At 44.4% G+C, this 19259-nt stretch overlaps 1 protein-coding gene across 1 annotated transcript in view; it reads left to right on the top strand.

Annotated features, from left to right (window-relative positions):
* Positions 1-19259, top strand: part of TP73 (tumor protein p73) — a 204781-nt gene extending 185522 nt beyond the window's left edge. The window contains exons 7-14 of the mRNA XM_043995532.1: positions 1105-1214; positions 2426-2568; positions 5645-5733; positions 8374-8498; positions 10360-10511; positions 12642-12780; positions 14629-14722; positions 18082-19259. Coding sequence (XP_043851467.1) covers positions 1105-1214; positions 2426-2568; positions 5645-5733; positions 8374-8498; positions 10360-10511; positions 12642-12780; positions 14629-14722; positions 18082-18402 — 1173 coding nt within the window. The 3' untranslated portion in view covers positions 18403-19259. The remainder of the gene's footprint in view (positions 1-1104; positions 1215-2425; positions 2569-5644; positions 5734-8373; positions 8499-10359; positions 10512-12641; positions 12781-14628; positions 14723-18081) is intronic.

Genomic DNA, 19259 nt, shown 5'->3' with positions numbered 1-19259 from the left:
AATTCTAAGATGCTGTCTACAACCACACCACTTACATTATAGTTGGGATGCTAGAACAGGGTGTTCATCTAACAGATAAGCAAGCAACCAGAATTTATTAAGCACTTACTAAGTCCCTGGAACTTTGCTAAGCAAATGAAAGACAATCAAGGAGTTGACATTCTAATGGGACAAGACTGAACAGAAAAGGGAACTGAAAGGCAGCAAGGAAGAAGAGGGAGGGGAAAGCAGGTAAAAAATATACAACTGTGTCGTTAAATCCTTACAAATCAGTAGCATAGAGCTTTGAGGACTCCAGGATGAGATAAAATATTGCAGATCCCCAAAGATCCCAATTACTAAAACAATTATTAGAACAGAAGTTCTGTTTCTATAATAATAATGATATATTTTCATGTGCTGGCATGTAGGCAATTAATCTTGGTTCTATAGCTACTGACTGAAGTTAATTGTTCGGTTATTCCAGCTGTACTCTTAAGGCTTTTCAAACATCAATACAAATACCCGCCCCCCCCCAAAAAAAATGGTTGAATGCTTCCAAACGATTTTAATAGAGACTTTTTTTAGTAGTAACTGAGCCCCTGCCTTCCAGACCTATCCAAAGTCAGAGTTGAGTTTGTCTCAGGATGAGTCGGACTGCCCTAAGTATCCTTTAAGCCCTAGGAGTCTTCTGTTCCCTTCAGTGGGTACTGTATGCTCTTTAAGAGTACTCTAGGGGGGCAGCTAGGTGGTGCAGTGGATAAAGCACTGGCCCTGAAGTCAGGAGGACCTGAGTTCAAATTCGGCCTCAGACACTTAACACTTAACACTTACCAGCTATGTGACCCTGCGCAAGTCACTTAACCCCAATTGCCTCACCAAAAAAAAAAAAAAAAGAGTACTCTAGGGGCACCTAGGTGGCACAGTGGATAAAGCACCGGCCCTGGATTCAGGAGGACCTGAGTTCAAATCCGGTCTCAGACATTTAACGAGTATTAGCTGTGTAATCCTGGGCAAGTCACTTAATCCCAATTGCCTCACAAAAAAAAAAAAAAAAGAACAACAAAAAAGAGTTCTCTAGCTGTCTTCCAGTCCTGTGACTTTCTCACTTCTTCCTGAGAGCAGGTGGGGACGGAATTCACTACAATCCTGTACAACTTCATGTGCAACAGCAGCTGTGTGGGAGGCATGAATCGGAGACCCATTCTCATCATCATCACATTGGAGACCAGAGAGTGAGTCAGCCAAGGAACTTTGGGATGGGATGGGATAGGATGAGATGATGGGATGAGGTGGGATGAGGTGGGATGATAAGAGATGGAATGTTGTGAAATGAAATTTGATGGTGTTTCTAAGGGCTCATGTTGGAACCCGAGACCATTCACTTGGGAGATAACCTAATGGCAAAAGAATGAGGTTTCAAATCAAGGCTCCCTCATGAATGTGGGGAAAGGACTCCTTCCCACCTTTTGTCTCCCTAGTCTTGCCATACATACTCCATGGGGAAAATAAGGAAAGAATCCAGGGGCTACTTGGACAACAATGGTCAGTCATTTGCTGTAGTGAGAAAGTGAGGCATGGTGTCACCTGGGCTTCAAGAGGAAAGGCAATTTGCTGAAAGGGAAGGAACATTGGTGTTAGGACTTTTGGGTCTGAGTCTGACCTCTGCCACTGTCTCCACTTCCTTCTGTGGGCCTCGGTTTCCCCATCTGTGGAAAGTGACACGAAATCATCTTCCTGATGCCTTCCCACCTGAAAATCCCATGGTTCTTTGACTGTTGTTCTAGGCTTTATTATGTGAAGCTCATGTTCCCTCTCTCCAAAATGAGGGGTCTGGGCTGATTTTGCAGAAGGTTCCTACCAGCTCTTACAAACCAATAACTTTATTAATTTGATTTCTCTTTTTGTCACAGAATGGAACAGAACTTAGCCATAGCAGGCACTTTTCAATTCCTTCAAAGTGTTTGCAGTCACTACAGTGACAACTTTCCCAGGGACAGCTCCTAAGCACTGGGGTATTCTGGGTGGGACCAGAGTTCAATTCCTTGTGTGACCTTGGATGAGTCTGTTCACCTTCCTAGGCCTCAGTTTCTTCATCTGTAAAAATGAGGAAATTGCATCATGGGTCTGTGAGGTCTTGTCCAGAGTGCTGCAGTGCTGAAGAGATTCTCTAGGTGGGGGCTTTCATCATCTCAGTTAGTGGTGAGGCAACTGGGTCATTTCACTGTTTCAAGGCTAAATACCCTTATGTCCTTTCTCACTCCTTCCTCTTCCCTGTCTCTAAAAAAGGAAAGGAGGGGAAAGAATGAAGCCCCCATGGCTGACTCTGTGCAGGAGGGTGAGCTCAATGGGTATAGGCTGGGGCTGTGGGTATGTAGAGGCTCTTGGCATTGTCCATGCACTAGAGATGCTCATGAGTGAGTCGCTGCTTCTGTTTGCCTGGCAGTGGGCAGGTTCTGGGCCGGAGGTCATTCGAGGGGCGGATCTGTGCCTGTCCTGGCAGAGACCGAAAAGCAGATGAAGATCATTACCGGGAGCAGCAAGCTCTGAACGAGAGTGCGGCCAAGAATGGTAACGCTCCCAAGCGCAGTAAGTCTGGCTCCCTGCTGTGGAGTTTTAAGATTGACAAGGCTTAGCGACTGATGGGCTATGAGGGGAGTAAAAGGTGGGGAGAACCCAATGATGATGTGACTGGAAGGATAGTAGTAGCTTTGACAGAAGGAGAAAAGTGTATCCACCTTAGCAAAGAGACAGCTAGGTGGCCCAGTGAATAGAGTATTGGACCTGGAGTCAGGAAGACTTGGGTTCAAATCCTGCCTTGGATACTTTTTAGCTCTATGACCCTCTTACCTTCTGTCCGCCTCAGTTTCCTTATCTGTAAAATTAGGATAATAACAGTGGCCACCTCCCAAGGTTGTTCTGAGAATAGAATGAGATCATATTTGGAAAGTATTTTGCAAACTTCAAACTGGTAGCTATTATTAGGTTACTACCATGATCACCCAAAATCCTACTAGATATTCAGACTAGAGGGATGTACTTTTAGGTAGGCAATGCTGATAGTGGGCCGCGTGGGATTTTAAGCACCTAACCTAGATCCCACCCCAAGTCAAACATTCCCCTTTAAATTCCCTTACAGTGAGGAAACTGTTTGGCTTCTGCTAGTTTGGTTTCTCTTAATTTAGTTATTTTACTCAGAGATTTTTAGTTAAATGTAATTAAATTTTGTTAAAGTTAATTAAAATTATTTAAATTTAAATTTTAGTTAAATTTCTTTTAGGTAAATTCAGTTAAAGGTTTTATAAGATGGTTAGATGGCCTTAAAGACTCCTTTGGGTGCTACGCCTCTGATCTCCCAGCTCTCCTCCCATTCCAGTTCCTAGGGTCTTCTTTCTTTCACTGATGCTCTGTTTACATGTGAAGACCAACTTCTTCTGAGTCATCAGAAGATGGAAAAGAATAAGACCTGATAATAGGGTCATAATGGTTAGTGTTGGGTGCGTGGTTCTTCGAGCCCGAGTGACATCCCTGCCAGACCAGCCCTCTCCAAGCAGAATGTGGATTTTCTCCCATGGGGGAGGGGGGTGTATTGCTAAGGAGAGGGGAGTGGGTGGAGCAGGATGGAGTCTTCCTGTGTTGGGGTAGTGGGTAAAACCAGGGTTTAGGTCCTCAAAGGGACCCCGTATGTTCTCACTGGAACAGTGTATCCACCCTCCCAGGGTGGAAAGAATGGGATCTCAGAATAACATCGATTTAGAGCAAAGGTTAGAAATTAGGGGCAGGGGGCAGCTAGGTGGCACAGTGGAGGACCTGAGTTTAAATACGACCTCAGACACTTTAAACTTACTAGCTGTGTGACCCTGGGCAAGTCACTTAACCCTCATGGCCCCACAAAAAAAGAAAGAAAGAAAGAAAGAAAGAGAGAAAGAAAGAAAGAGAGAAATAAAGAAAGAGAGAAAGAAAGAGAGAAAGAAAGAGAGAAAGAAAGAAAGAAAGAAAGAAAGAAAGGAAGGAAGGAAGGAAGGAAGGAAGGAAGGAAGGAAGGAAGGAAGGAAGGAAGGAAGAAAGAAAGAAAGAAAGAAAGAAAGAAAGAAAGAAAGAAAGAAAGAAAGAAAGAAAGAAAGAAAGAAAGAAAGAAAGAAAGAAAGAAAGAAAGAAAGAAAGAAAGAAATTAGGGGCAGCTCCACCTTGTCAGGTCTGGAGTCAGGAAGATTTGTCTTTCTGAGTTCAAGTCTGGTGGCCTCAGACACTTCCTAGCTGTGTGACCCTGAGCAAGTCACTTCACCCTGTTTGCCTCCATTTCCTCATCTGTAAAATGTGAAGGAAAAGGGCAACCATTCCAGTATCTCTACCAAGACAAACCCCAAGAGGGGTCACAAAGAGTCGGACATAATTGAATAACAATATGAGAAGTTATTAAGTTCCCCTCCACCACCAATTTTACAGATGAAGAAACTGAATCTAGAGAAGTTAAATAATTTCCCTAAGGTCACATAAGTAGTGACAGAGCTTTGGCTTGAACCCAGATCATGTAGCTCCATACTCTGGCATTCTGCCATGCTCCATCTCAAACAGAAGGACCAATCAGTCAGTCAGTCAGTGACCATCTGTGTTCATGGCCATAAAGCACAGAGCATAGGACTGGGAGTCAGGAAGACTATGGGGTTCAAATCCCTCCTCTGGCATTAATTAGCTGTGTGGTCTTAGACTTCACTGACTTCTCTGGGCCTCAGACAGGGGTTCTGAACCTGGAATTTGGGAGAGACTGTACTTTAGCAGTTTAATATTAATTAGCTAACTGAATTTCAGTGTAATTGATTTCCTTTGTAATCGGATGGATTTTATTTGATGCATTTAAAAGCATGATTCTAAGAAGGGGCCCATAGGCTTCACCAGACTGCTACTAGAGAGGTCCATAATGCAGAAAAAGTGAAGAACCCCTGTCCTTGGACTTCTCTGATCAGTCACAGTTGGCTTATGTTCTGTCTGTGGAGGGAGTTCTTACACCTGGAGTTCCTGAGTTAATGAAAGAATGGATCCTTCACCGGTTTGAGAATTAGTGCCACAGGCCCCAGTGCTGCCAATGATGCATTCATTAATATACAGAAACATGGGGCAAGCCCCTTCCCCTAATTCATGCCTGTGCATTGAAGAGCGGTCTGGGGTAGCAGATTCAAAGTTGTTTCCATGATCTTCAGACATACGGGTGGTTGTATGCACCTGTGCATTTTCTTTACTGTGTGCATCTGTTTTTATATATGTGTGTATAAGCTCTCTCTCTCTCATATATGAGAGAGGAGGGGGGGGAGAGAGAGAGACAGACAGACAGACAGACAGACAGACAGACAGACAGAGTGTGAGCATATGCCCATCCATGCATGGGCTAAGACAGGATTAACTTCCGTACATATCCTTCCCAGGCCTCTGAAATAACTTCATTGGTTTCCCATTTTTTAAGAGTTGAAATCTTGCCTTGGTCTCACCCTCAATGAGGATGTTAGAGATGTATTTATTTTTGAGGATTGAACAGTAAGTCCCTCCCTTACCAGGCTGTTATCAAATATCTAGCCCTGTTACACCCCACCACCTTTTCATCTCCCCCTCCCCTGTCCCAAACCTCTCTGCTTGTCCATGCTAATGAATGGTCTTTCCTGTCTCACTTTAGCATTCAAGCAAAGCCCGCCTGCCATCCCTGCCCTGGTGGCTAATGTGAAAAAGAGGAGACATGGGGATGAGGAGATCTACTATATGCCTGTGAGTAGTCCCCTACTGGTGCCGGTGCTGGCAGAACCTCTGATGAGAGAGGGGACAATGAAAGATTCCTGGTAGAGAAGACTTGTGGGTTTGGGATTGAGACCAGGGATGGCCTAGAAAGTCAACTGAACAAATATGACAAACATACATTATGCACCTACTATGTGCCAGACACTATAATCATAGCTAAGTTTTATCTAGCACCTACTATGTGCCTGGCACTATAATAGCTTTTTATATAGCACTTACTATGTGTCAGGTACTATAATAACTTTTTATATAGCACTTACTATGTGCCAGGCACTATAAGAACTTTTTAAGAAATATAGCACTGGGGGCAGCTAGGTGGTGCAGTGGATAGAGCACCAGCCCTGGATTCAGGAGTACCTGAGTTCAAATCCGGACTCAGACACTTGACACTTACTAGCTGTGTGACCCTGGGCAAGTCACTTAACCCCCATTGCCCTGCAAAAAAAAAAGAAATATAGCACCTACTATGTGCCAGGTATTGGGCTAAGCATTTTATAATTATTATCTCATTTGATCCTCACAATAACCCTCGGAGAGTGCCATTATTATGCCCATTTTATAAATGAGGAGACTGAGGCAAACAGAAGTTAAATGACTTGCCCAAAGTCACACAGCCAGTAAGCATCTGAGGCAAAATTTGAACTCAGGTCTTCCTGACTCTAGGCCTGGTGCTCTGTGTACTATTGCACCCTCTTAGCCACTCCAGCTATGCTAGGGGAAGTATTAATTCACTGAAGCTGTATTCCCTGGAAGGGGGAAATTTAGACAATATAAAGACAAAAGATATCAATAAAAGTGATTTTTAAAAATCCAAGTAAAGCATGCAGTTAAACACTTCCATGTGTTGTGCATGGTACCAGGTGCTGGAGATACAAAAACAGGACAGTTCTTGCCCTCAGGGAAAGACAACTTGTGCACAGTTATAAGGAGATACAAAATGTGCAGAAAAAAGATACAGAGGGATTGTGGAATGAGCAGGAGGAGCAGGGGCAGCCTTGTGAGGAAGGCACTGCTAGAGCTAAGTTTTGAAGAAAGCTAGGAATTCCAAGCATGGGGCACAGCTTAGGCAAAGACGTGGTGGTGGGAGATACACGTGATGACCATAGTATTTAGGGGGTAATTGAGGCTGGATGCAAGATACAGACAAAGGGCTCCAGGAATATTTCAGGAAGGAGAGATCATCATCTGGGGCATGGCGGGGGGGGGGGGGGATCGTTGAAGGCTTCATGGGGGGGGGGGCATGGCACCTGAGCAGAATCTTGACAAGAAGGAATTTGAAAGATACAAATGAGAAAGGAGCACATCTCAGGTATAGGGGAGGGCCTGTGTGGGCACTAGGGCATGTTAAGTAGTAGCAGGGTGTGGCCAGCCACTGGGGAAAGTGTGAAAGGTGGTAATTAATGTAAGTTAAGGTAGGAATGGTAGGTTGGCACCATATTGGAGAAGACCTTAAATGCCAGGCTAAGAAGTAGATATTTTATCTTAGAAACAATAGGGAGCCACTGAAAATTTTGAGTAGAGGAATGACATGGTAATACCTCTGCTACTTTAGGAAGATGATTAGAATGGAGGATGAATTGGAGAGAGAAGTGAGTGGTGCTAGAGAAAGCAGCTAGGATGCTAACGTCCAGCCAAGATGAATGAGGGCCTGGACAAGTGGACAGATGATTATCAGGTATCTCTATGTGCCTAGCACAGAGGCATGTGCTATAGGGGATAAAAAGACATGGACTCTACCTTCAAGACATCTACAGTCTAATTGGAGAAATAACGTCCATGTGCCCTACACCCACCAGGGAACAGTATCACAATATGGGATAAGAATGTGAAATTTTGTGACTCAGCTAATATCAGCTCTATCATAACACAGCAAAGGGGAGAGATCATTCTGAGGTCAGGGAGTCAAGCTTCATTGGAGAGGGGGCATTTGAGTGGGTATTGGAAAGATGAATAGGCTTTGGAAGGGAGGAATGGAGGAGATGAAATGCCAAGCAGTGGGAAGAGTGTGATCAAAGAGTGTGGCATGTGCAAGGGCTGTAGAATGGACTAGGGAGAAGAATGGTCAGTGGATCACCCTCCCCAGAAAGCAGGAAGGAGTTTGGAGTACAGTTGGCTTCTGAGAGAGCAGGAATGGTAAGGGCTGCAGAGAGGGGTTGAAGTTGGGGGACACTGGAAGAACTTGTCGTTTAGTGATTTCAGTTGTATCTGGCTCTTCGTGACCCCATTTGGGGTTTTCTCAGCAAAAATACTGGAGTGGTTTCCAGCTGACTTTATAGATGCGGAAACTGAAGCAAACAAGGTGAAGTGACTTGTCCAAGGTCACACAGCTAGTAAGTGTCTGAGGCCACATTTGAACTTGTTTTCCCACCTCCAGGACCAGTGCTCCATCCACTGGGCCAGCTACATGCCCCAGGGACAATGAAAAGATGGCTTGGGGGCCTGCCTGTCCTTCCCAATTTTACCATCATGGGAACCCATCTGCAGGTTGAAGCCAGCCCAACCCTCTCGCGTCCTAGTCCTTAGACCTGAATCTAGTCCCATGCATGAGGACAAAGGGCAGTTCATTCATGCATGGGGGCTTATCTCTGTCCTGATTTGTTCCCAACTCAGGTACGTGGCCGAGAAAACTTTGAAATACTGATGAAAATCAAGGAGGGCCTGGAGCTCATGGAGCTGGTGCCACAACATCTGGTTGACTCCTATCGGCAGCAGCAACAGCAGATTCTCCAAAGACCGTGAGTATTAGTTACTCCTCCTATCTCTCCTCTGACCCTTTTCCCATTCACCTCTCTATCCATCCATAGGCCCATATGCCCATCTATCCATGCATCCATCCATCCATCCATCCATCCTCCATTCTGTATATCCATTCATCTGTCCTCCTATGTTTCCAGCCATCCATTCATTCATCCTATTTCTCCATCCATCTCTCCATTCTCCCTTCTATCCATCTATCCATCCATCCATCCATCCATTCATTCATTCTCCTTTCTCTCCATTCATCTTCTCTTCTGTACATCTATTCATCTATCCTCTCATATTCATATCCATCCATTTATCCATCCTCCACTCTGCCTGTCCATCCCCTTGAAGTCTCTTGTTCTTAAGGCTAGTAAAAGGTAACATTACATACATAATACCTACTAGTTGGGTGATCCGAGGTCAATCACTTAACCATTCTCTGAACTTGTTTCTTCATCTATAAAATGTGTATAATAATGATTGTACTGCCCATCTCACAAGGTGGTTGTGAGGGAAGCACTGTGCAAACCTAGGGTGATGTTTAAAATCTATATTGTGTGATCACCTTAAATTAGAAGATTCAGCACCAGTCTTTGGGCATTAAACATTTATTAAAGCATACAGATATTCACAAGGAGTTCAGAAAGTTAAGAAAAAGCCTATCTAGCCTAGAGTTCCAGCCTGGTTGAGTTCTTCCTCAAGTCCTCCTCCACCAGCCTGCTTTAATCAGGAACTCTCCAGCATGCTGATTGTGGAAGCTTTTTATAGGTCTGTAACAGAGGCGGTCCTTACACACTGCTTCAAGCTGATTGGTTGGTGTCATCCAAATCCATTGGCTTCTCAAGTTGAGTTCACAGTCTAGCTTCTGAGAACAATACCTTCTTAAGGACTAGCCAGGTGTGATTACAATCCAGTTAACTTGAAGTAGGCTAATCAGCAGTCAATCACTCTCACTTGATTCAATCAGTTTAGATTAATCTCCAGGTGGGTCTTTGAGTATCTTCAAAATCCCATTATTTCATCACACTAGGTTTGCAAAAACCTAAAAGCATCATCATCATCATGAACAACAACCACAACATCATTACCACCACCATCTTTGTACAGGAAAGCTCCATGTACAGACCCAGTGACTGGCAATGTGTTAGTCCAGTCTATCTTAGTACCTAGTGGCTCATCACCAGCAGGTCGGCCACCAGGTGATGAGTCTTCCCAGCCATGGCAACTCACAAAATAGTGGAAGGTTTGTATTTACTTGTATAGGTATACACACATTCTTCTACATACATACCTATACAGGTATATACCTCTGTGTGTGTGTGTTTGTGTGTGTGTGTGTGTGTATATATACACACACCTATAAAGGTATATATACATGCATACACACATCCATGATCATTCAGAGATGTGGGAGAGAGGATCAGAAGGAGTTCCCCTTAGGATATGGTACTTGAATTGAGCCTTGGAGGGAACAAGAATTTGAAAAGCCAAAAGCAAGGGGGCAGCTAGGTGGTGCAGTGGATAAAGCACTGGCCCTGGATTCAGGAGGACCTGAATTCAAATCTGGCCTCAAACACTTGACACTTACTAGCTGTGTGATCCTGGTCAAGTCACTTAATCCTCATTGCCCCACAAAAAAAAAAAAGAAGAAGAAAAGAAAAAGAAAAACTAAAGCAAGGTGGAAAGCATCTCAAGCAAGCATCAAAGGCACCGAGACGGGAGAAGTCGACCAGTTTGGTGGAACAGAGAAATATGTGAGGAACAGTCATAGGAAATCCATCTGGGATATGAGGTCGAGGGTTCAAAGACAGGCATCCTGGGCTCACAGTATTATCTTTCTTCTTCTCATTTCAGGAGTCATCTGCAATCTCCCTCTTCCTACGGCCCCGTTCTCTCACCGATGAACAAAGTCCACGCAGGGATCAACAAACTGCCCTCAGTCAACCAGCTTGTGGGGCAGCCTCAGCAGCATAGCTCTGCAGGGGGGCCCAACCTGGGACCCATGGGTAAGCCTGCCTTGATAAGGGGTACTGTGAGGCAGGGAACTCTTAACACAAGAGTAGAGGGAGAATGGTCCGGATGGTAGAAAGTCCAAACAGAGCCAGATAAAGAACTAGGCTGATGGATGCAAATGGATGGGCTGGTGGAGAGCATCCAGAAATACTGGTCAGAGTACTGCCCATGAGATATTGGGACATCTTGGTGGTCTCCCTACCTCCCAACCCAAACATGCCTGCTAGAGGAAGGTGAGAATGTAAGACTGCAAATGCTGAGTTTTCAGTACTGGTGAAGAAAATCTTCCTGTGGCCACCTGCCTGCTGTCCCTGATCCTAGGAAGTCAGTTGGTTTTTATTGGCCTCTTATTAATTAATACTCCCTTAGAGTGTGTAACGATTGGAATGATGCCACATGCTGGAGACTTACTGCAGGACGTTCCGCCATGAGGAGAAGGCATCTGAGGGCAAGACATGTGGCTCTTTGGTGTCAGGAAGTGACATTTGCTTGTGGGAGGAAGAGGGGGCGAGGCTGGTGCTCTTGCTCTTTTTCGTCAGGACTCTGGTTGAGAGTGGAGCTAGGAATGCTCTCTCCCTTTAATAGATAGATGAATCTAGGACTTTCTCTCTTTACCAAATTCTTATTCTCCTTAATAAATGCTTAAAAATCTAACTCTTGCTAAAGCTTATAATTTATTGGCGACCACTCATTAGATATTTTAGACTGACTAGCTAGAATTTTAGCCCCTTACAAGTGGGAGGTCAATTTTTTCATCCCTTTATTTCAATAAGTCTCTCAGTTCCATAAATCTTTACTGTTAAAATATAAATTTCAACAAATATCAAGCAATGGTTGTGTGCAAGGCATTAGGAGATGCAAAATAACACAGTTTTTGCCCTCAAGGAATTTACCTTCTATTGGGGGTGGGGGAGGAGGTGTGACTTGTACACAGACAAGGGTACTATGAGGTAGGGTATGATGGAGAAAAGAAGAGATCAAGTCAATTCAATAAACATTTGTTAAGTATCTACTATATAAATACTTTTTAAAAGTATCTACTCCATGTCAAATACTGTGGGAGGCACTGGGGACAAGGAGATGATAACTCAATCCAAATAAAATACCCAACAAATATTCCCTAAGGGAGGGGAACCACTTTAAATAATGCAGGAGGTGGAAATGAGTAGGGAGTAAGCTCTAGGCATAGGGGATGACCACTCCCAGTAGAGGGGAATGGCCAGTCCTCTTGTATATATTTTCAAGGAAGACATCATCAATTCAGTGGAATTCAATCCAATAAACACAAGAGGCAGGGTTGCGTAATGGTTAGAGTTGGCCTTGAAGTCTAGAAGATCTGAGTTTGGCCCTCACTTCTGAAGCTTTTAACTGAGCTAGTGTCCTTGGACAGGCCATTGTTAGCATTTCAGCAACCCAGGGAGCTCTCTAACACTATAAGTTATAAAGTTATTGCCTGTTGGTGGAGGGAATTTCCACACTGGGAGCCTCCCCATGAAATCAGAGATCCAGACCAAAAAACGTGTGCCCTTGTGTAGTTCACAATCTAGGAAGTCCATAAAAATAACTATAATGCAAAGTAGAAAAGACTGGCAGATATACAAGCAAAGGAACTTTTTAGAAAATATATACATGCCTTCTTGGCCCTAAGGGGATCCCATGTGCCTAGGCCAAGTAGCGAAAAGCAACTTCTGTTTTTGTTTCGTTTTGTTTTGATTCTCCATAAAGGTTGGGCACAAGGAAACTGGGATGTGTTAGGACATTTAATATACCTTTCCATTATAATCTCAGCATCCATAATTTCAAAAAGCATTTATTAAGTGCTAAGTTTTGAAGATAAAATGACAAGAGTGAAATGGTTCCTGCCTTCGAGAACCTTGTGTTCTAAAACATGCAAATAGATGGAGAATATATATGCAAAGTGAATATTAGGTCATTTGGGGAGAGTGTTAGAAGGACCAGCATCCAGGACGAGGTCAACATGCTTTGAAGGAAGGGAGGGGCATGAAGGAGGTAGTAGATGGTCATTAATGAACCCCAGGGGGAGTCTCCTCTTCCAATTTCCCCAGTTTCTCACCTGGTAAAGCAAGGTTTCCAATAGTAGGTTTTGCTGTTTCTGTCCACAGGCCCTGGAATGCTGAACAGTCACAGTCACCCCATGCAGTCCAATGGTGAAATGAATGGTGGCCACTCCTCCCAGTCCATGGTCTCAGGATCGCACTGCACCCCTCCTCCCCTGTACAATGCTGACCCCAGCCTCGTCAGGTACATCTTTCTCTGCGCCATTCCCATGCAGCATGTGGACTTGTGTGACAGTTTACCTTGTCCGTTCTCCCCCTCTCTCCACCCTGCCTCATTCTCTTGTCTACTAACCACAGAACCCATCTGCTGCTCCTGCTCTGCTAACTGGTCACCAGTTCCAACCGGGAAATCACTACACATCCATCATTGCCCAAGTCATCTTTCTACCCTGGGATCAAGGGAGAAATCTGGCTGTTGGCTGGCTACACCGGCTTCAGTCAGCCCTTGAGCACTGAGATACTTCCCTCTTCCCATCATTTAAAAAAAATCATCCTCCTGTTGAACTTGGAAAAGTAGGAAAGCAACTGCTTCCTTCCCTGCCTTAGTACTTAGCACCCAGGCTGACCCCCTTCCTCTCATGCAAACCAAGGGGACTGTGGGATTTCAGGTCAATTTTTTATAAGATCTCTCAGTGAAGACCCAGCTCACTGAATTTTCTCGGGACTAGAGATCAGGGCTGCAATTTAAGGGAGGGTGTGTTGAATTCATTAACAGGTCATCCCAAAAATTGTAGAACAATTCAAACTACATTGAGATTTCTGGGATACTCTGTACAACTCATTACTAGGTCTAATTAGTTAGCAACTGTTTGCTGTGGACGGAGTTTTTTATTCAGTAGAGATAGAGAATTGGAGAGCAGGATGTAGAAGTACAAGAAATAGAAGACAACTCTTGTATTCTAGGAGATTCCTGGGCTCCGAGGGAATCTTGCATGCCTGATTTTTAATCGGTCTGGAAGAGGAGAAAGTATGGAAAAAGATAAAGTCTCTGGACCCCAGATACCATCCATTTTGTAGAAAAGTCCCCTGTGTCCCCAAAATGGTTTTCCCTGTACAAAAAAAAAAAAAAGGAGGGGCAGCTAGATGGCACAGTGGTAAAGCACTGGCCCTGGATTCTAGAGTACCTGAGTTCAAATCCAGCCTCAGACACTTGACACTTACTAGCTGTGTGACCCTGGGGCAAGTCACTTAACCCTCATTGCCCTGCCCAAAAAAAAAAAAAAAGTGGGGGACTGCAGTCTGGATAGTCTGTGGGCTAGCTTAGCCATGGCAACAGTGCCTAAAAAGCAGCGTGAGTAGGCAGAACAACCCATGTGGTAGGGTCTGTTTTTCTCTATACCATCCACAGACTATCAGTGGAGTCTGGAAAAAGAAGAGAATTCCAGATGCTGGAAGGGAAGACTGCCAAAGAGCTCTGATTCAGCTTATTCTCATTGTTCATCGATATGAGAGAGACAGAGTCTGGGTTCAGATCCTCACTCTACCATTCACTGCTTATGTGACTTTTGACCTTTGTGGCCTCAGTCTCCATCTGTATAAGGGTTATATTTGACGACCTCTAAGTTCTGTTTGAGCTCAAAAATCCATTATCCTGTGGGGAAAAAAGTCAAGCAGGGGAAAGAGGGAGGGTGCACAGGGTCAGGCAGGAACTTACACGATTGATATTTCTCCATATGTAAGAGTTTGATGTATCTCTAGTCCTGAGGCCTTGGAGGTTGTGTTAAAAGTGGAAATCCCGGGGCGGCTAGGTGGCACAGTGGATAGAGCACCGGCTGTGGAGTCTGGAGGACCTGAGTTCAAATCCGGCCTCAGACGCTTAACACTTACTAGCCGTGTGACCCTAGGCAAGTCACTTAACCCCAATTGCCTCACTAAAAAAAAAAAAAAAAAAGTGGAAATCCCAAAGTCTCTCACTGAAAAAAAGCCAGTCCATCCCTGAGGGTTTGCAGGTGCTGTCCTGGTGATATATGAGGTCAGGGCTTACATACTGAAGAAGTTAACATCGCTTTATTCTCCCAACCTCTTTCTTCAGTTTCTTAACAGGACTGGGGTGTCCAAACTGCATCGAGTATTTCACAGCCCAAGGGTTGCAGAACATTTACCACCTGCAGAATCTAACCATAGAGGTAAATGCCTTGGGCAGATCTCTTCTTTCCATTGACTCTATCAAGTCTTAAGTTCCCAACATCTAGGAAAGAAAGTCAAAAACAAAGATGGTGGGCAGAGGCGGGGGGGGGGGGGCAATCAGGAAAAAAAAGTATCTTTCTTTCCTATCTAATGGTGAGAAAAAGATCTCCCTTCCTCCACAATCCTGATCCCCATTTGAGCTTCCATCTTCCTCTCTTTTAAGGAAAAAAAAAAAAGGAGGGGCAGCTATGTGGCACAATGGATAAAGCACAAGGCCTGGATTCAGAAGGACCTGAGTTCAAATCCAGCCTCAGACACTTGATACTTAGTAGCCGTGTGACCCTGGGCAAGTCACTTAACAAGTCCTCATTGCCCTGAAAAAAAAAATGGATCTTGCATTCCCCTAAACTTGGCTATGATTTAGAAGTCAAACCCTAAGAGATTTTGGTCAAAACTGATTTATTTGAATGAGAAAATTAGGTGTAGTTAAGTGATACTTTGAGATGCATAGCAAAATCAGACAGAGCTGGGTTCAAGTCTTGTCTATGATACATTCTTGGATGCTTGACCAACCCCAGATAGGTTGCCCACACCTATACTGATGACATCACTTCCATCTTCATGGGACAACACTAAGACTACATGTGGGGGCAGCTAGGTGGCACAGTGGATAGAGCACTGGCCCTGGATTCAGGAGTACCTGAGTTCAAATCTGGCCTCAGACACTTGACACTTACTAGCTGTGTGACCCTGGGCAAGTCACTTAACCCCAATTGCCTCTGAATCCAAGTTAAGAAGAAAGACATAGTGAGGCAGCTAGATGGCACAGCCCTGGATTCAGGAGTACCTGAGTTCAAATCCGGCCTCAGACACTTAACACTTGCTAGCTGTGTGACCCTGGGCAAGTCACTTAACCCCAATTGCCTCACTAAAAAAAAAAAGACTACATGTGGTGCAAGACTGCAAGAACTAGAATTCCTATATTCAATTATTTTATATTTTATACTCACCTCAAAAGGGCAATTCCTGGGGGTATCTGTGGTCTAGCAGAAAGAACACAGAGAATTTGTCCTCAGAGGATGCAGGTTTAATCCTGATCTGGGCCACTCATTACCTGTCTGATCTCGGGCAAGTCACTTGACTCTCAGTTTTCTTATCTGTTAAATGGAAATGCCACTACCTGCTCTACTCACTGCATAGTGGTGCTGGGGTGCTCAAATGAGAGAGCTTCCATAGGATGCTTTGGAACCATAAAGAGTTCCATAAATGTAATAGGAAGAGCAATTGATAGTATTATTATTATTCCTGGTTAATGGTATCATACAGAATCTGAGCAGGTCAGAGCTGGAAGGGACCCTAGAACACAGAAGGTCAGAGCCAGGAGGAACCTCAGAGATCATGTAATCCAATTCTCTCATCATGCAGAGCACTTTTATAAGTCTTAAAACATTATTACATAATGTGAGTTCTTGGAATGATGAGTCAATTGGAAGCCAAGGGTTAGGTTCCTTCCTTCAGGTTATATCAGTATTAGAATGCCATTGGTGGAGCACCAAATCAGGAGGACCTGAGTTCAAATCCGTGCTCAGACACTTAACACTTACTAGCTGTGTGACCCTAGGCAAGTCACTTAACCCCAATTGCCTCACCAAAAAAAAAAGAAAAAAAAAAAGAATACCATTGGTTGACTCTTCATAGAACCAATGGGGCCCTGGGGCTAGTGATTAAAACAAAGTGACATTAAATCTAAATAATAAACACAATTTTTAATCTAATAGATTGGAACATGGTTCTATTGAGCTCAAAATCTACTTGGTTCAACATCTCTAATGTAACACACTCGCATGCACATGCGCACACACACACACACACCAGTGGTTCTCTAGGCTTTATCATCATTCCTTTACAATGGCTGGAGATATTTACAATAATAGCTCACACCAGTAGAGAGCTTTAAGACTGACAAAGCACATTCCTCTCAGGGACCTATGAGATAAGTTTGTGTTATTATTATTCCCATTTTATGGATGAGAAAGCCAGTTAAGTGACTTGCCCTAGGTCACATAGCTACCATTAGACCTGGGATCTGAACCTATGTTTTCTAATTCCTACAAACTCAAGTCGCACCCTTGGGACTCCACGAGAGTCACCTTCTTAGCCCCTTGGACACTGCCCACTCCTCAGCTTCTGTTAGGCTCACTCCACTCAGGACTCTTGCCAGTGTGGGTGATCAATAAGGAGACACAATGGTTTGTCATTGGTAGCTGGGGCCAGCCTTCAAGTGCTTGTCATCACTAACTCCACAAGTGGGCCAGTCTGTGTGTTGAGTGACCAACTGCTGCCTCCTGGCCTCTATTCCTACAGCCCAATTCACGGGCACTCAGATTGCTAAGCTGTGTCCGAGTGATCTCACCAAGTGTGATGCCTGTGTTTCTAACATCAGTGTTGGGAATGGATTTGGGATTACATTCACTTTTTCTAAGGTTGGCCTTGAATCTATAGGTCTGGTCTATCCCTGACCCCAACTTTTTTTTTTTTTAAAGGGAGTAGTCTTGTGATGTCTGCAGATTATTAATTTACTACCCTCCTTGTTTTCTGTCTCCCAGTAACATCCCAGGCCAGTGATGCCCACTGGACTTCCAGTCCCAGACAGCTTGTTCTCACATCTCTGTTCAGTTAGTTCTTCCTATTGGCTGCTGTTATCTGCAATTTCATTTCTATCTCTGAGCTCTGTTTCTGTTGACGTAACCAAATCAGATGGCATGTGGTTGTCTCCACAAACCAGAGAGGCCCCAGCCTTTGCGTGCATGCTTCTCTGAACTAAGAGCATCTCTAGAAGCACACCTTTGGTTTATTCAAGACAGCAGATGTCTGTACTGGGAGTGGGACTCTATTGTGGAGGCCTTGTGTATGAAATCAGCCAATCAGTGTTTACTGAGTGATTGACTGATGTCATTACTAGGAGTTCCTGTACACACATCTGCTCCCTCGAATAATTCACATTAGTGTCAAGCGCACAGGACTTTTCCACTTAGCTCCTGGAGTTTCTACACCATCTTGTAGCGCTTTTTAAGCTCTCCATGGTGAGGCTCAGCCCCATCACCACCAGGATTGAGCTTCGATCCAGAGTGGAGGTTCTACTTCCCATCACTAAAGACAGAAAGATACCGCACCCTGGGCAAGTCACTTAACCCCAATTGCCTCACCAAAAAAAAAAAAAAAAAGAAAGAAAGAAAAGAAAGAAAGATACCTCTCCCTCGTCCCCAGTAGGACGGAGAGGGGATGGTTTTCTCTTGCCCCCAGCCTCCCTACTCTGTCTCCTTCTAATCTTGGTATATTTGCTACTTGGGTCTTGCAGGATCTTGGGGCCCTGAAGATTCCTGACCAATATAGAATGACCATCTGGAGGGGTCTTCAGGAGCTGAAGCAAAGCCACGATTATGGGGCCCAGCAGCTTATCCGCTCGAGTAGTAACGCTTCGACCATCTCCATCGGGAGCTCTGGGGAGCTTCAGCGCCAGCGCGTGATGGAGGCTGTGCATTTCCGAGTCCGTCACACGATCACCATTCCCAACCGCAGTGGGGCAGACGAGTGGGCAGACTTTGGCTTTGACCTCCCTGATTGCAAATCCCGCAAACAGTCTATTAAAGAAGAGTTCACAGATGGCGAGATCAACTGAGGATGGGGAAGAGAAGGCTGGGAGAGATCCAGGACGGGGGTTTCCAAGGGGTGAAGTCCCCCATCCAAACTGGCTTCCAAAGGAAACATTCAAAAAAAAATAAAGGAAAAGAAAAGAAAAGAAAAACTCCAGGTAGGGGAGATGGGGAAAAGTTTACAGCATTAAGCTCCTGGAGAAAGTTTTGCTTTTTTTTTTTTCTTTCATCTTTTGTCCCCAGGACTGAACCTTTAAGCTGTAAGCAGCTCACAGCCAGCCAGGGTGGCCTGTCCATCTGCTGGGCCCCTCTTCCAGGAAAACATTTCTGATATCCTTCAGTTTGGGAGAGGTGCCCATTCAGTATGGGCAACCTGAATATTCTGTAAATATTTTGTAGTTCAGCACAGACTTATTTTGTGCATCTGATTGATTAATTGTACAGTATATGTCATGTTTCCTGGGAAGATTGTTAATATAAAAGTGTGGGACAGTGTCTTTGTCTGCCCTCCACCCTCCTGTCCACTCAGATATCTAAATGGGGAAGACCAGTGTCATCATGAAAACTGACTTTAAACCTTTTGCATCTCAGCTTCTGTAGGGATTCTCCCAGCTTTCAGACCCTTTGTAACAAGGGGATCTGCCTTCCTGATGGACTGCCCTCCCCCCCCAAAAAAAAAAGAAATAAAAGTATTTTTCATCATCCTTCAGTTCTTCACAAAGAAGCCTGACTACGTCGCTGTATTTCAAATGCTGTCTGTGTATGTCTGTGTACCCGAGTCTGCTCTATAAAGGAAATCATTGATTTTTTTTCAAGCCCATTTTCAAAGTGGCTGATTCATCCCCTACTAATGAGGCCCTATCAAGGCCATTCTCTTAGCCCA

Source organism: Dromiciops gliroides, chromosome 3, assembly GCF_019393635.1.
Source record: "Dromiciops gliroides isolate mDroGli1 chromosome 3, mDroGli1.pri, whole genome shotgun sequence".
NCBI lineage: Eukaryota > Metazoa > Chordata > Mammalia > Microbiotheria > Microbiotheriidae > Dromiciops > Dromiciops gliroides.
Note: the sequence above shows the minus strand (reverse complement) of the source record. Positions and strands in the feature narration are given on the sequence as shown.